The sequence below is a fragment of the Panthera onca genome, chromosome C2, assembly GCF_046562875.1.
Source record: "Panthera onca isolate mPanOnc1 chromosome C2, mPanOnc1 haplotype 2, whole genome shotgun sequence".
NCBI classification, from domain to species: Eukaryota; Metazoa; Chordata; class Mammalia; order Carnivora; family Felidae; genus Panthera; species Panthera onca.
The window spans coordinates 50013323-50025473 of NC_138347.1; the positions used below are offsets into that span (position 1 = coordinate 50013323).

At 37.6% G+C, this 12151-nt stretch overlaps 1 protein-coding gene across 2 annotated transcripts in view; it reads left to right on the top strand.

The window, feature by feature from the left end:
* ZPLD1 (zona pellucida like domain containing 1) overlaps positions 1–11289 on the top strand; it is a 74120-nt gene extending 62831 nt beyond the window's left edge. For both annotated transcript variants that reach the window (XM_060640132.3, XM_060640133.3), the window contains 4 exons: positions 778–949; positions 2258–2366; positions 7943–7972; positions 8390–11289. In XM_060640132.3, the coding sequence (XP_060496115.3) occupies positions 778–949; positions 2258–2366; positions 7943–7972; positions 8390–8565 (487 nt within the window). In that variant the 3' untranslated portion in view covers positions 8566–11289. The remainder of the gene's footprint in view (positions 1–777; positions 950–2257; positions 2367–7942; positions 7973–8389) is intronic.
* The last annotated feature ends 862 nt before the right edge of the window (positions 11290–12151 follow it).

Sequence of the window (12151 nt, forward strand, 5' to 3'; positions counted from 1 at the left end):
TGAGCTCTGGGTGTTGTATGGAAAGCAATTTGACAACAAATTTCATATTTAAAAAAACCCAAAAAACAAAAACAAAATACTGTATTATAAGGCTATGCATTATTACTTTGTAAAAAAGCAAAAGATTCAAAACAATGCAAAGGTACTTAAATAGGTACCTGATTAAATAAATGCTGGTACATGTGTGTGATGGAATACTACACAGTGTGCAAAAAGAATGAGGTAGCTTGCTAAATATTCATATTTATAAATGTGCATTTACATTTTATACATTCATAATGTCTAAAATACTGTGCTAAATTTTTAAAAAGGGAAGGTACAAAACAATGTGGATAGTGTGCTTCTGTTTTTTTTAAGAAGGAGGAAAGAATAAGAATTCATTACTTTAGCTTTAAATGTATATACCCTGGGAGGATGCAGTAACAAGTGAGATCACCTCTGGCAGATTCGAATATGTGTGTGGAATGGTGTGGACAAGGGCAATCATGGGAGGGAGACTTTTCACTATATACCTTTTATTCTGTTTGGATTTTTGAAACTTATGAAAGTATAATCCCTCTAAAATTTGATGGTACTATTATAATCAGAAATTGATCTGTTTAAATTTTCTGATCTAGGTCACTCTTGGCATATTTGTTGAGTTAGCTTATGCTCTTATTAAATATCTGTTACATGGCATGATTTTGTAGGCTCTTAATACTGCAGAAATTAATTTATAATTTTCAGCGGGCTGGTAATTTCCAGTAATATCCTGTTTTCACATTCCCTAAATTATAGCTGCGACAAAGATCCTCAGACCACTGTCATCGAAAATGGCAGAAGCCAGCAAGGCCGGTTTTCCTTTGAAGTGTTCCGATTTGTGAAACACAAGAATCAGAAAATGTCCACCGTCTTCCTGCACTGTGTTACCAAGCTCTGCAGAGCTGATGACTGCCCCTTCCTTATGCCAGTATGTTTTTAGCAACTTTATTCTAAATTGTCAAATTGATCTAAGCTGAAGGGTTATCAAGTGTTAGGAACTAATTTCTATATGGAAAGTGGATATGCAATGGGTCAAACAGTTTGAAGTAGGATTTATTTACTTATTCATCCAGTAAAGATCTATTGAATGCCTATTTTGGGTCAGTTTGAAGTAGGATTTATTTATTTATTCATCCAGTAAAGATCTATTGAATGCCTACTTTGTGCCACACATAATACTGGGAATACAGCCATGTGTGCATGATTTTCTGAACTCATTTAGCTTATCTTTGAGGACCAGGAGACAGTAATGGAAGAAAATAAGACAAAAATGTTATGGTGCAAAGGCAGATTGTACATATAGGTTGTAGTAGGAGACAGTATTTGCCTTTGTGAGAGAGATAGAACAGGACAGATTGGGAAGTCTGATGGAAGATATAAAACCCAAAGTGTGATCTGAAGATGGATGAATCACAAAGGGGCAAAATCAAGAGTGAGAGACCCTCCATGCCAAAGATTGACCAAAGTCACAGACATATAAGACAGAGTAATCATGGAACTACCAGGCCTTCAGTAAAGTCATGGAGCAGAATAGAGGATGATTGGAAAACCTGGGAAGTGCACAGGGCTAGCACTGGAAAGGTAGATTTGGCCCTGATGGCCAGAAATCCCTTGGATTACAAGTTAGAAGTTCTAAAAGGTGAGGATCTTAATTGCATACAGTCATCATTAAAATACAGATCCATTTACTAGTGAATAAAAAAAAATCTATTTCTGGCAGGCCCCCTGAGGTCACATCAATATTAACCTGAAAAAATGCAAGCACATTTTTTATTTGAAATAGCTTTAATATGTTTTTATTTATGCTCAAATTCAGGCATTTCTTCACAATTGATTGCTTTCATCCTAACTAGCAATATCAGATGGGGTTAAATGGAGGATCCACATTATCTTGTCTCTGTGCTGACCAACAATTCAGGGAAAGATTTATTAAAGGCTTGAGAGATATAAAAGTACAAAACTTTGATAAACACAGCTCTTTTTCAGGAGAACCATTGAGCTATGTAAATTAATGAGGCAAAGCACAATTATAACGGGAGGAAATAAGAAATGTGGCCCAAGCCAGAAAAAGAAACACTGTAGCAGTTATATGCAAAGTAATTAAATAAATGCACAGAAGTAAATGAATAAAATTAAACATGTGGTATCTCTTCCAAAAGAATCTGCTTTCCAAATGGCCATAAAGAACCAATTTTGTGCCGGTGTGGAATTTCATTTGTTTTCATTAACACCTCAGATTTGCGGCCACAGAGAAAGGAGGGACGCAGGGAAGAGGACCACTTGGAGCCCCCAGAGCACGTCTGGAAATGCAGTCCTCTCTGCTGGTCCCATCATTACTCGGAGTGGTAAGAACGCTCCTCCTTTTGTGTATAATAATAGACTGTTCCAAAATGGCTTATTACTTGGCTTCTAAGGAGAACTCAGAGTGGTTTCTAAACAGCACTAATTAACTGTGAAATAAGATAAACTGCTAAGCAACTTCAATTTCACAGTAGTTTCCTGTTTACTCAACTTTCACACAAAGGGCAATATTGGCTTTACAATATTGGCCTTTTTACACATGCGCATGCACGCGTTAGTGCGCGCGCGCGCACACACACACACACACACACACACACACACACACACACACAAGTATACAAGTATACGATGCTGGACATTTTTCATTCTCCCTACCCCTGAAGACTGGCCTGCGTGAATTGCACTCATCTGCTGTTTTGCCATCCGGTCTTTGGTTGGGCTTGGCCAGTAGGTAGTGCTATCAGCGGATGGAAGTGTCCACATAACTCCTCCCAGCCAACTTTTCTACAGAACTAGAAACCCTCCCTTTAACCCATAAGCCAGGGAACTTCTTGACTTTCTCTTGTGAATTCCCTACATCTGTATAAATAGTCCCATTAATCTTTTCTTAAAATGCCCAATTTTAGTACCATTTGTTTCTTCCCAGATCCTGAATATTACATATCCCTTCTAGTGCACTCTGCCATGGTGATGAATCTAATAGCCACAACTGTTTATACACATATATTCTCATGTATACAAGTATTTGTGTACACACTCTCCAGAGGAATACTGCTTTAAGTCAGCGTGAACCCAGGGACATTTGGAATCAATTGGATAAAACAGACATGCAGTGTAAACAACACAAACTTAAGTCAGAAGAACTGGTTCTAGCTCCAGCTTTTGTCTAAACAAGCTATGTGATGTGGGATTGTATGCCATTTCTTGAGGCAAGTGTTTTTTCATCTTTAAAATGAGGGGTTTGAAGAAGTTGCCTTTAAATTTCTAACTCTATAGCTCTAAATTTGTCTTTAAAAAAAGCAGAATTCTGGTTTGGATTATATTCTAATCATTGTTTCTCAATTTTATATAAGCCATAAGACTATTACTGTATTTCAGTTAGATTATTTTTACTTTTTCTCCCATGCATCCTGTTCCACAGTGAAAAGAAAGTTTTGTGTGAAATAGGTAATTAAGGAAAATAAGGTTTCGACCTAAAAAGTTTAGACAATTTCTTGAATTATTTACTCCTCTGGTTTGTGCAGAGCATTATTTAAAAACAAGCTAATAGGTTTTTTAAAATAATACAGAAATTTATTAAATATGAAATTTCAAACTTAGTCTGCACTCCCTGAAGTTTGGTATGTGTTTTCAATGGTTTGAAAATGACTGGTTTGTGGTTTATGAAAGTCCCAATTCTTATCTAGCTGTCAGAAATAGTTCATAGAATTACACTACATGGAAACTCAACTCTTGTTGCCAATAATTAGGAATGCTTTTGGGAAGGCACAATAAGAAATGTTTTTATTTCTATGGAACATATCTAGTGTTAGTTTTGTAGAAGAAAAAAAAATCTTGAAAGCGACATTTCTATGCCCATGTTGAGTAAATGGCTTTTCCTCTTTATTAGCCTTCTTGCTTCCTTCTTACCTGGGCCAAAACAAATTTAAATATTACAAAGTTTAAATAATTTGTTAGTGTAAGATATGTTCTTATAAAGACGAATGTTTCTAAGGCTCCCAAGTCCCAGTAAAGATTACCGAGTAGAAGTTTCTAATTCTACCATAGCTAACAGCTAGACAGGTTTGGTAGGTTTCACCTAAATCATATTCAGTTGCCCAAACTATCTATGATAAAACCTCAAAGAGTTAATGCCTTGATCACAATGTCTCTGATATCGTGTCTGGATTTCTTCTCTTCCAATTTCAACCTATTTCCACCTTAAGGATAATATTCATTTTCTCACAGAATAGTTTTGTCTTAGTCACCCTGGTCTCTTCATTGGCAAAGCCCCCAAAGGATCATGTTCAAACCTGCCAGATGCCCTTCATTCCTCTGTCACTCTCTGTGGATTTATTTTTTATAATTTTGATAAATGGTCGTAGGACGGTGCTCATTTGAGGGCAATCATGGTGGCCTCACTGTCTAGAGGGCCATATATGACCGTGTTCACATTATGATACTTACGGTATCCAAGCAAAAAATATTATTTTAAATTCTATATAAACACAGAACTCAGAAATCAAGCCATATTCATCCACAGGAAAATCCTATGTGAACTTCATGTCTAGCTTAATGACCAGGGCTACCTTCTTTTCTCCGTTTCACCTCATTTTTAACTTAGGTCAGCTAGAATTTATCTCTCTAGATCCTGTGGCGGGTTTTATATAGACAAGTCCAATTTCAGGCTTGATTTGCTCTCTTCAAAGCTCTCTGGTACTTGGGGATTTTTGCTTTGTTTACTCATTGAACCACTCCTTTCCCCTAGACAACTGACTTATGTCAGGTTTAATAAGTTGTTAAAGCACAATACTTTTGTTTTAATGAATCAGACATTCTGCTTATACTTACTTAACATTGTTAATCCTTTTGTTGGTTGATTTAGGAAAATATTCACATCTTTTCAAAGTTTAAAATCTTCAAAATTCCTGAAGTGTCCTTATTTTACATCCCCATGTGCTAAAATTATTCGGTAGGGAAATGCTTATCATGGGGAACAATTCTGGAAATTCACAAGTGCAAGCACTGGAACACAGTAGTACCTAATTGTTTTATTACATAAATTCTGATGGGGAAGTCCAAGCCACGCTATTCAACTTGTGTCATTGAGTTTTATGGGGAGTTAATAATTCATTCAAGCCTCCACATGGGACAGGCACTCTGCTAGGAACTGGGAATACCCCCAGAGAACAGGCCACAGTCTTTGCTCTCAGGTATCTTAGCATTCAGAGGTAGAGATAGACTATTAACAAACATGACACAATGGAAGGTACAAAATTTGGAGGTTCTAAATTTGAAATATGTGGTCCATTTTACCACAAAGGTAGTTGAAGATTAAAAAAATAGTTTGCTTGTGCTAAGAAAGGAAAAATATTTATTCTGTATATATCTCACACTGATATTTACTTTTTCCATTTATTTCTACTACTTATATGAGAGAAAAGCAGAGAAAAACAATTTATCTTCCACTTCTGGCTTTCAAACAGCTGTGGTATTGCTGCCCTCACTTTCTTCCTGTGGGTCCTCAGCTAGCTGTATGTTTTTGTTTTTGTTTTTGTTTTCAACGTTTTTTATTTATTTTTGGGACAGAGAGAGACAGAGCATGAACGGGGGAGGGGCAGAGAGAGAGGGAGACACAGAATCGGAAACAGGCTCCAGGCTCCGAGCCATCAGTCCAGAGCCCGACGCGGGGCTCGAACTCACGGACCGCGAGATCGTGACCTGGCTGAAGTCGGACGCTTAACCGACTGCGCCACCCAGGCGCCCCAGCTGTATGTTTTTTGAAGAGTCCACCAAGTTTAGTACTCCAATCTGTTTTAATTCCAGGATGTTTCTTTTAGCATATATGTATATGGTAAGACCAAATGGGTGTGGGAGAAAAAAAACAGAGTTTGTGTTGAAAAAAATCTCCTGGAAAATGTCTACCTCCCTTTTGGAGCTAGATCAAACTTCAGTAGATGGGAAATTGATGGATAGTGGAAACAGCAACCAGATACCTTTATCCACTATTGAATACAATTCCGAATAATATTCAAATATTACATGCTTTGATTTTAGTCATCTGCCAGAGGCAGGATGCTTTTGGTTTTTCAGCATCTTGGAACCTGTAGCTGGTAGGACTCATTTGACATTTTGTCTCAGGTGAAGATTTTGTCCACAGCCCAGTCCTCACGAGTGGCACCTGGGATATTTATTGTTCTTCCGGAAGTGTTGGTGGTAATGTGGGAGAGAAGGAGGATATCCTGACTTCTTTTATTAACTTCAGGATGCAGAAAATAGTAGGGGCATCCAGTCCTAGGATCACCTAACTTGGTCGCCTAACTTGGGACACATAGGAGGATGGAGCTCTCTATTCTTTAAAAAAAATTAAAAGCAAGTAAATGTGATTTATAAACAATGAATATCTTTGAAAAAGGAATTTTAGATCATTATATATTCTCTTCCATGTTTCAGTGAGGCAGCTTGTCTTGGAAAGGGAGCATGCATATATTTTGGAAGAATTGTTCACAGTTCATTCATTTTATCCATTTCCATGAGAAACAATGTCTTTATAAAGTAGTGTGGGTTGGAGATTAGGGTTTCCTAAGGGTGTCCCTATTATGAAAATTTATGCTGCCCCCCTCCCCCCTTTTGTCCTATAGTGGTACACTGCACCATTCTAAAGAATGCTATAAATGAGAATTCTATTAATTCAGGGCATTGCACTTCAGACTCAACAGCAGAATCATCATTTATGCCAAGACTCATATGTCTTAAAAGAAATGGCATCAGATAGCTTATAAATATCACACCAGGTTCTTCCAATCAATTGTTTCAAATACTAATCTTGGAGTTTCATATAGCCTGAGTTACTCATCTTTATAACTAAAAATATTCTCCATACTTGACTAGTTTATATGATTTTAGGAAAAGGATTCTGAAATTGAAATTTTATTTAAACATATGCTTACCTTATCACAGAGGCTGTGACAGATGGAAGTTTCTTCTTCTGTAAAATGGGGGCAGCAATAATATCTAAACCATATGGCTGTTATGAGGACAAAATGTGATGACATATGAAACAGCACTTTGTAAACTTTCTGGAATTACACACATGTTCATTGTAATAATATTTATCCTCCAAAATCAAACCGGCAACTGCACACATTTTATGGTTCAAATAACGGACACTCACAGACACATATGCACCCAAATGTTTAAGGACAAAAATGAAATCCACTACAGGATCAGGGGTTAATGGCTATATGATTACAAAATGGGTAACACAAGTTGGGAAGCCAGGTGAATGCATTCATTCCATCCATTATTATGTTTGCCAGGGATGAGTAAAAAATCAACAGCTTTGATCTTTTACTTAACGGATACAAAAAAACGTCCTACAACTCAAGCTTAGGAGTCATGTTTTCCTTTCATTTAGTTATCAAGTGTGAATTTATCTTCTTGGAACTTAAAATGATGTTTTTGCAGATTATGATGGGCAAATTGGCAATGCTTAAAATAAAGTGGCACTAAATAATGAATACTTCTCTAAAACAGAATAACAAATGGCAGGTTATAGGGCTATAAAAATTGTAATAGCTGTTAACAATTACTGCCCCCACTAACCTGACTAAAGAGATAATGATGAAGCAAAAGTTGGCAAGAAAAAATACAGTACAGTATATTTTGTGATTCTCCTTGTATGCCTGGGGCAGTGGCAGGGTGTGGGCCTGGGGAATGGATAGATAATAAAATCTTGGACACGTGAAACAGAAAATGTGAAAACAGAATTGTTTCGGAAGATTCTCATTATTGCCTTACCCATGAGGCTTGTGGGTGAAGGGAAGGGCACATGTAGGTAAAAAGTAATCACATAATTATAATAAACCTAGGTAAATATTTAAAGATACAATATTGCTTTCCTTTTTCTTTTCTCCTCCAGATGAGACTCCAACCAACAATTCACAGCTTGGTAAGATAACAAACATATATTGAAAATAAAAGTATGATTTAAAAAATTTTTAAGTATTTTTTGATGATCAGTTGCACAACTCTAAGCGATGAAATATAATGAGTTCTGGTTTTACAAGTTTTTATATTTTAAATAATAGTTCACTGAGGATTTCTGGACTCATATGTGACCTGTTGATCAATTTTTATAGCATTTTATACATGATTTTGTTTTTGACTGCTCAGGGGATACCTGACTTCTAACCCACGTAATCCTTTGGTTATTGGATTGAATTATAGTCAAATAGATTGTAGCATGAATCATTGTCATGCTGTTACTTTGCAAGATCGTAATGACAGATGTTTTGCAGGTATAAATTGGGATGAAGTGAGGTAAATCTGACAGTGGACCTTCCCACTGTTTGTGTTGTGCTTGCAGGTTCTCCAAGGGAACCTCCCTTCCAGCTGAATGCCATCACCAGTGCACTGATATCAGGAATGGTCATCCTGGGAGTGATGAGCTTTTCCCTTCTCCTGTGCTCACTGGCCCTTCTATACAGGAAGGCACCCACCAGTTTGGTGTTGAATGGCATAAGAAACCCAGTCTTTGACTGACTTTAACAGGTCCCTTCTCTCAGGAGGACTCACTGACTATACCCTGTTACTGCAGTCAGTGTTTTCATCCAAATTGAATGCCAGCCAGCATTTTATATTTGTAGGTTTGATAGATTTCACAGTGTAGTTCGTCAGCATGATGATAGTGAAAGAATTTGGGTGGTATTGTTCTCGTCGCGTAAGTATGTGGTCAGCCCTATTTGTATGGCACCAATGGGTAGAATGACAACAAGCCAACCATATTCAGGACTCAGATCTTACAGGATCAGTCATATTTCATTTTATTTCAATTTTCTTTTGATAATTGGTTGTTATAGAGATAAAAGGTGGGCATAGAAAAAATATACATTTGTTGCATTTTTCCCCCTAAGCATTTATACCCAGTGTGCTGGCATTTAGATTGTTTATGTGGTCCTAAATTGAAAGTTACTTTTTTATTTGTTTTTTTTATTCCGGATAATTCCAGCTTGGGGATATGTTTTAATTAGACTGGTCGATTTGGACACCTGAGATTTAATTACTCTTTCTGTGACCTGAGTTTTTGGCCGATTTCCATGTCTGATGACATTCATTTAAAAAACAAACAAACAAACAAACAAACTCAGGAAATGTGTCTTACCTGGAGCACCTACTTGTGTAGCAGAATGTAAAAATAGTTGTTAACCTCTAAGGGAAACCAAGTGACCCTAGGTCATTATTCATTTACATGGGAGTGGCTGTGCTCAGTTTTCTCCTGGTTCACTGAGAACGTCAGCACAAGTTCACTTTCCTCCCAGGTAAACAAGTCAGCTGCATTTGCAGCTGTGCTTCCAGCAGTGAGGCAGCTGCAGAGATTCTTCATTCAAGAGCCATTGCATGGGAAAACAAACCATAGTTGTGGGAGTGGACATTGTCCTCATACATAAGCATAATGTTCCCACGGGGTTTTTAGCAACCTAGTTTCCTTTTGTCCCTATGACAAAGAGTAAACAGGGTAAGTGTGTTTTGCAGAACATTGTTGAGTCTCTATGAAAAAAATGTCCCTTTCCCACAAATTTCTGATGCTAGCAAAGCAAATAATCTGGAAGAGCCCTACTTTTTAAGGTGTCTTCTTGAAAGTGTCATGATGGCCATGGAATAAACAGTATTTTCCTGTAATAGTAAACTGCAAGAAGTTGTGATCCTTTGTCAGTTTTTCAAAAAAATGTTTAAAAGCCACGTATTAAGCAGCCTCTGTTCTTACCAAAAAATCATCCTTCTCTTTGTTCAGTCTATTCACACAACTGAATAGAACAATTCAGTGACGGGCATCAAAGCCTCGCATGTGTGGGGGCGCCTGGGTGGCTCAGTCAGGTGAGCGTCCAACTTCGGCTCAGGTCATGATCTCGCAGTCTGTGAGTTCGAGCCCCACGTTGGGCTCTGTGCTGACAACTCAGAGCCTGGGGACTGCTTCAGATTCTGTGTCTCCCTCTCTCTCTGCCCCTCCCCCGCTTGTGTTCTGTCTCTCTCTCAAAAATAAATAAACCTTAAAAAAGTAATAATTTAAAAACCTAGCATGTGTGGCTACTACAAGTGCTATGTTAACCATAACAACTGCTGTAGAGACTAATTTCTGGGGGCACCTGGGTGGCTCAGTCGGTTAAGCATCCGACTTCAGCTCAGGTCATGATCTCACGGTCCGTGAGTTCGAGCCCTGCGTGGGGCTCTGTGCTGACAGCTCGGAGCCCGGAGCCTGTTTCAGATTCTGTGTCCCCCTCTCTCTGACCCTCCCCCATTCATGCTCTGTCTCTCTCTGTCTCAAAAATAAATAAATGTTGAAAAAAAATTTTAAAAAAAGAGACTAATTTCTGTTCCACATTTGTGACCCATTATTCACGACTTAATTTACTATATTATATGCAAATCACTATACAATTTTAAATTTGTTTCAAATGAAGTACCTATGCTCTAAAATTAGTAATTAAATCAATCACCAAATCAAAATACATCTTGTCTCCAATTGCCTCAACAGACCAGAAGTGTTTATATTATAATTATTAGTTATCAGATTGCCTCAACTTTCTCTTTCAAGGTATAGACACAAAGTGAAATGGGATCTGGAAAGTCTTCAGATAATTTAATCAATATGAAAAAGTCTAACACTTAAAAAAGCAATCTCCTCTTCCCTTTGTTTCTTCAAGATCACTTTGAAGTGACCATTCTGAACTTTGATCTGTGTAAAAGTTTATTTTCTACTTTAAAGGGAAAACTCCTACAGAAAAAAATGTATGGACCATGCATGCTACTTATGTGACCTTGTATGTGTACATGAATAGTGCTAAAATAGTCTAGTAAATCTATTTCAGATACTTTAAGTGAATTGCTATTAATCTGAGTATTAAATCCTGTGCATAGAATACTGTCATTGAAACCAGTTTGTCAGTTTGATTTTTGTGCTTTAGGGATGGCTGCTGTTTCAGGTGTTGCCCTTTTACATTCCATATACCACTTTTAAAAACTGAATAATGGACACATCATTTTGCAAGCAACTTACATCTCACATTACTTTTTTTTGCCATCCTTTCATCATAAATGAGAGGCTCAGAGCTATAATGAGACGAACTGGGTTTGTTTTATACAGCTTTGTTCTTCTCAACCTGCTGTTATGTGTAGTATTTAGTTACACTGAATATTTTGGTTACTATAGTGTGAAAACCTTACGAAATATGTGCAAATGTTCCTTCAGTTTTAATACCTCAAACTGTTTTTTTGCACTTCAGGGGTAAGGTCTGATGACATGTAAAAGGTGATTGTTTAATAAAATGATTGTAAATGAATATCTTTAAAATAGTCACCTGGTTTTTTTAAAGATATTTCTCTTTCCTACCCTCAACATTCTCTTCCTGCTTTCAAAAACATTAAGAAATATTGAACTTAAGCCACCTAACGCAACAGGGAAGGGCGTTGATCTCCGAAGCTAGATGAAGCTTGCTCTCTCCATATTGAGCTCCCTGGTTACGGCTCTGTCTCCATCTCAGGAGACATATCCCAGAGATCAGCTGACGGTAAAAAAGCGTTCTTTACCTTGCATGTGAACACTGACTAAAACTGAGCCTATAATTTTTAAAACTTTGAGGGGAGAGTAAGGACTGGAAGGACAAGTATTCATCTGCCCAGAGTTTCACAGGCTGTCATGACAGCTCCATCAGGGCCTGGCTGTCGTCCCTTGTTTGGGAAAGTGACACAGAGTTGAAAAGAGCTTTTCCTGACTCAGAATCTAATCTTACAGAAGTGAGTGCTACTCTGGGGCCTTGAGTGCTGGCACTTAACTTTGGGAGCATCGCAGAAATGGTGGTTCATGAAGGGACATTGTCAGCTGTGGAAAATATAAGATAGTAAACTTCTAGAAGTGAGAAAAGAGCAGGAGAAGTCCATGGGGGACAATTGTTTGTGAACATATATGAGGCATAGTTTCAGGGATTTCTAGAGAACTTGGCAGGAGAGAATTATAACATGGTGGAGAGGCTTCTATTATGACTGTGGAGGCTGTTAGGCTAGCACACATTGGCTTTCATTCCATATTTATAAGGAAAAAAGCAAGCTGATCACAGATCAATTGCTTTTGAGA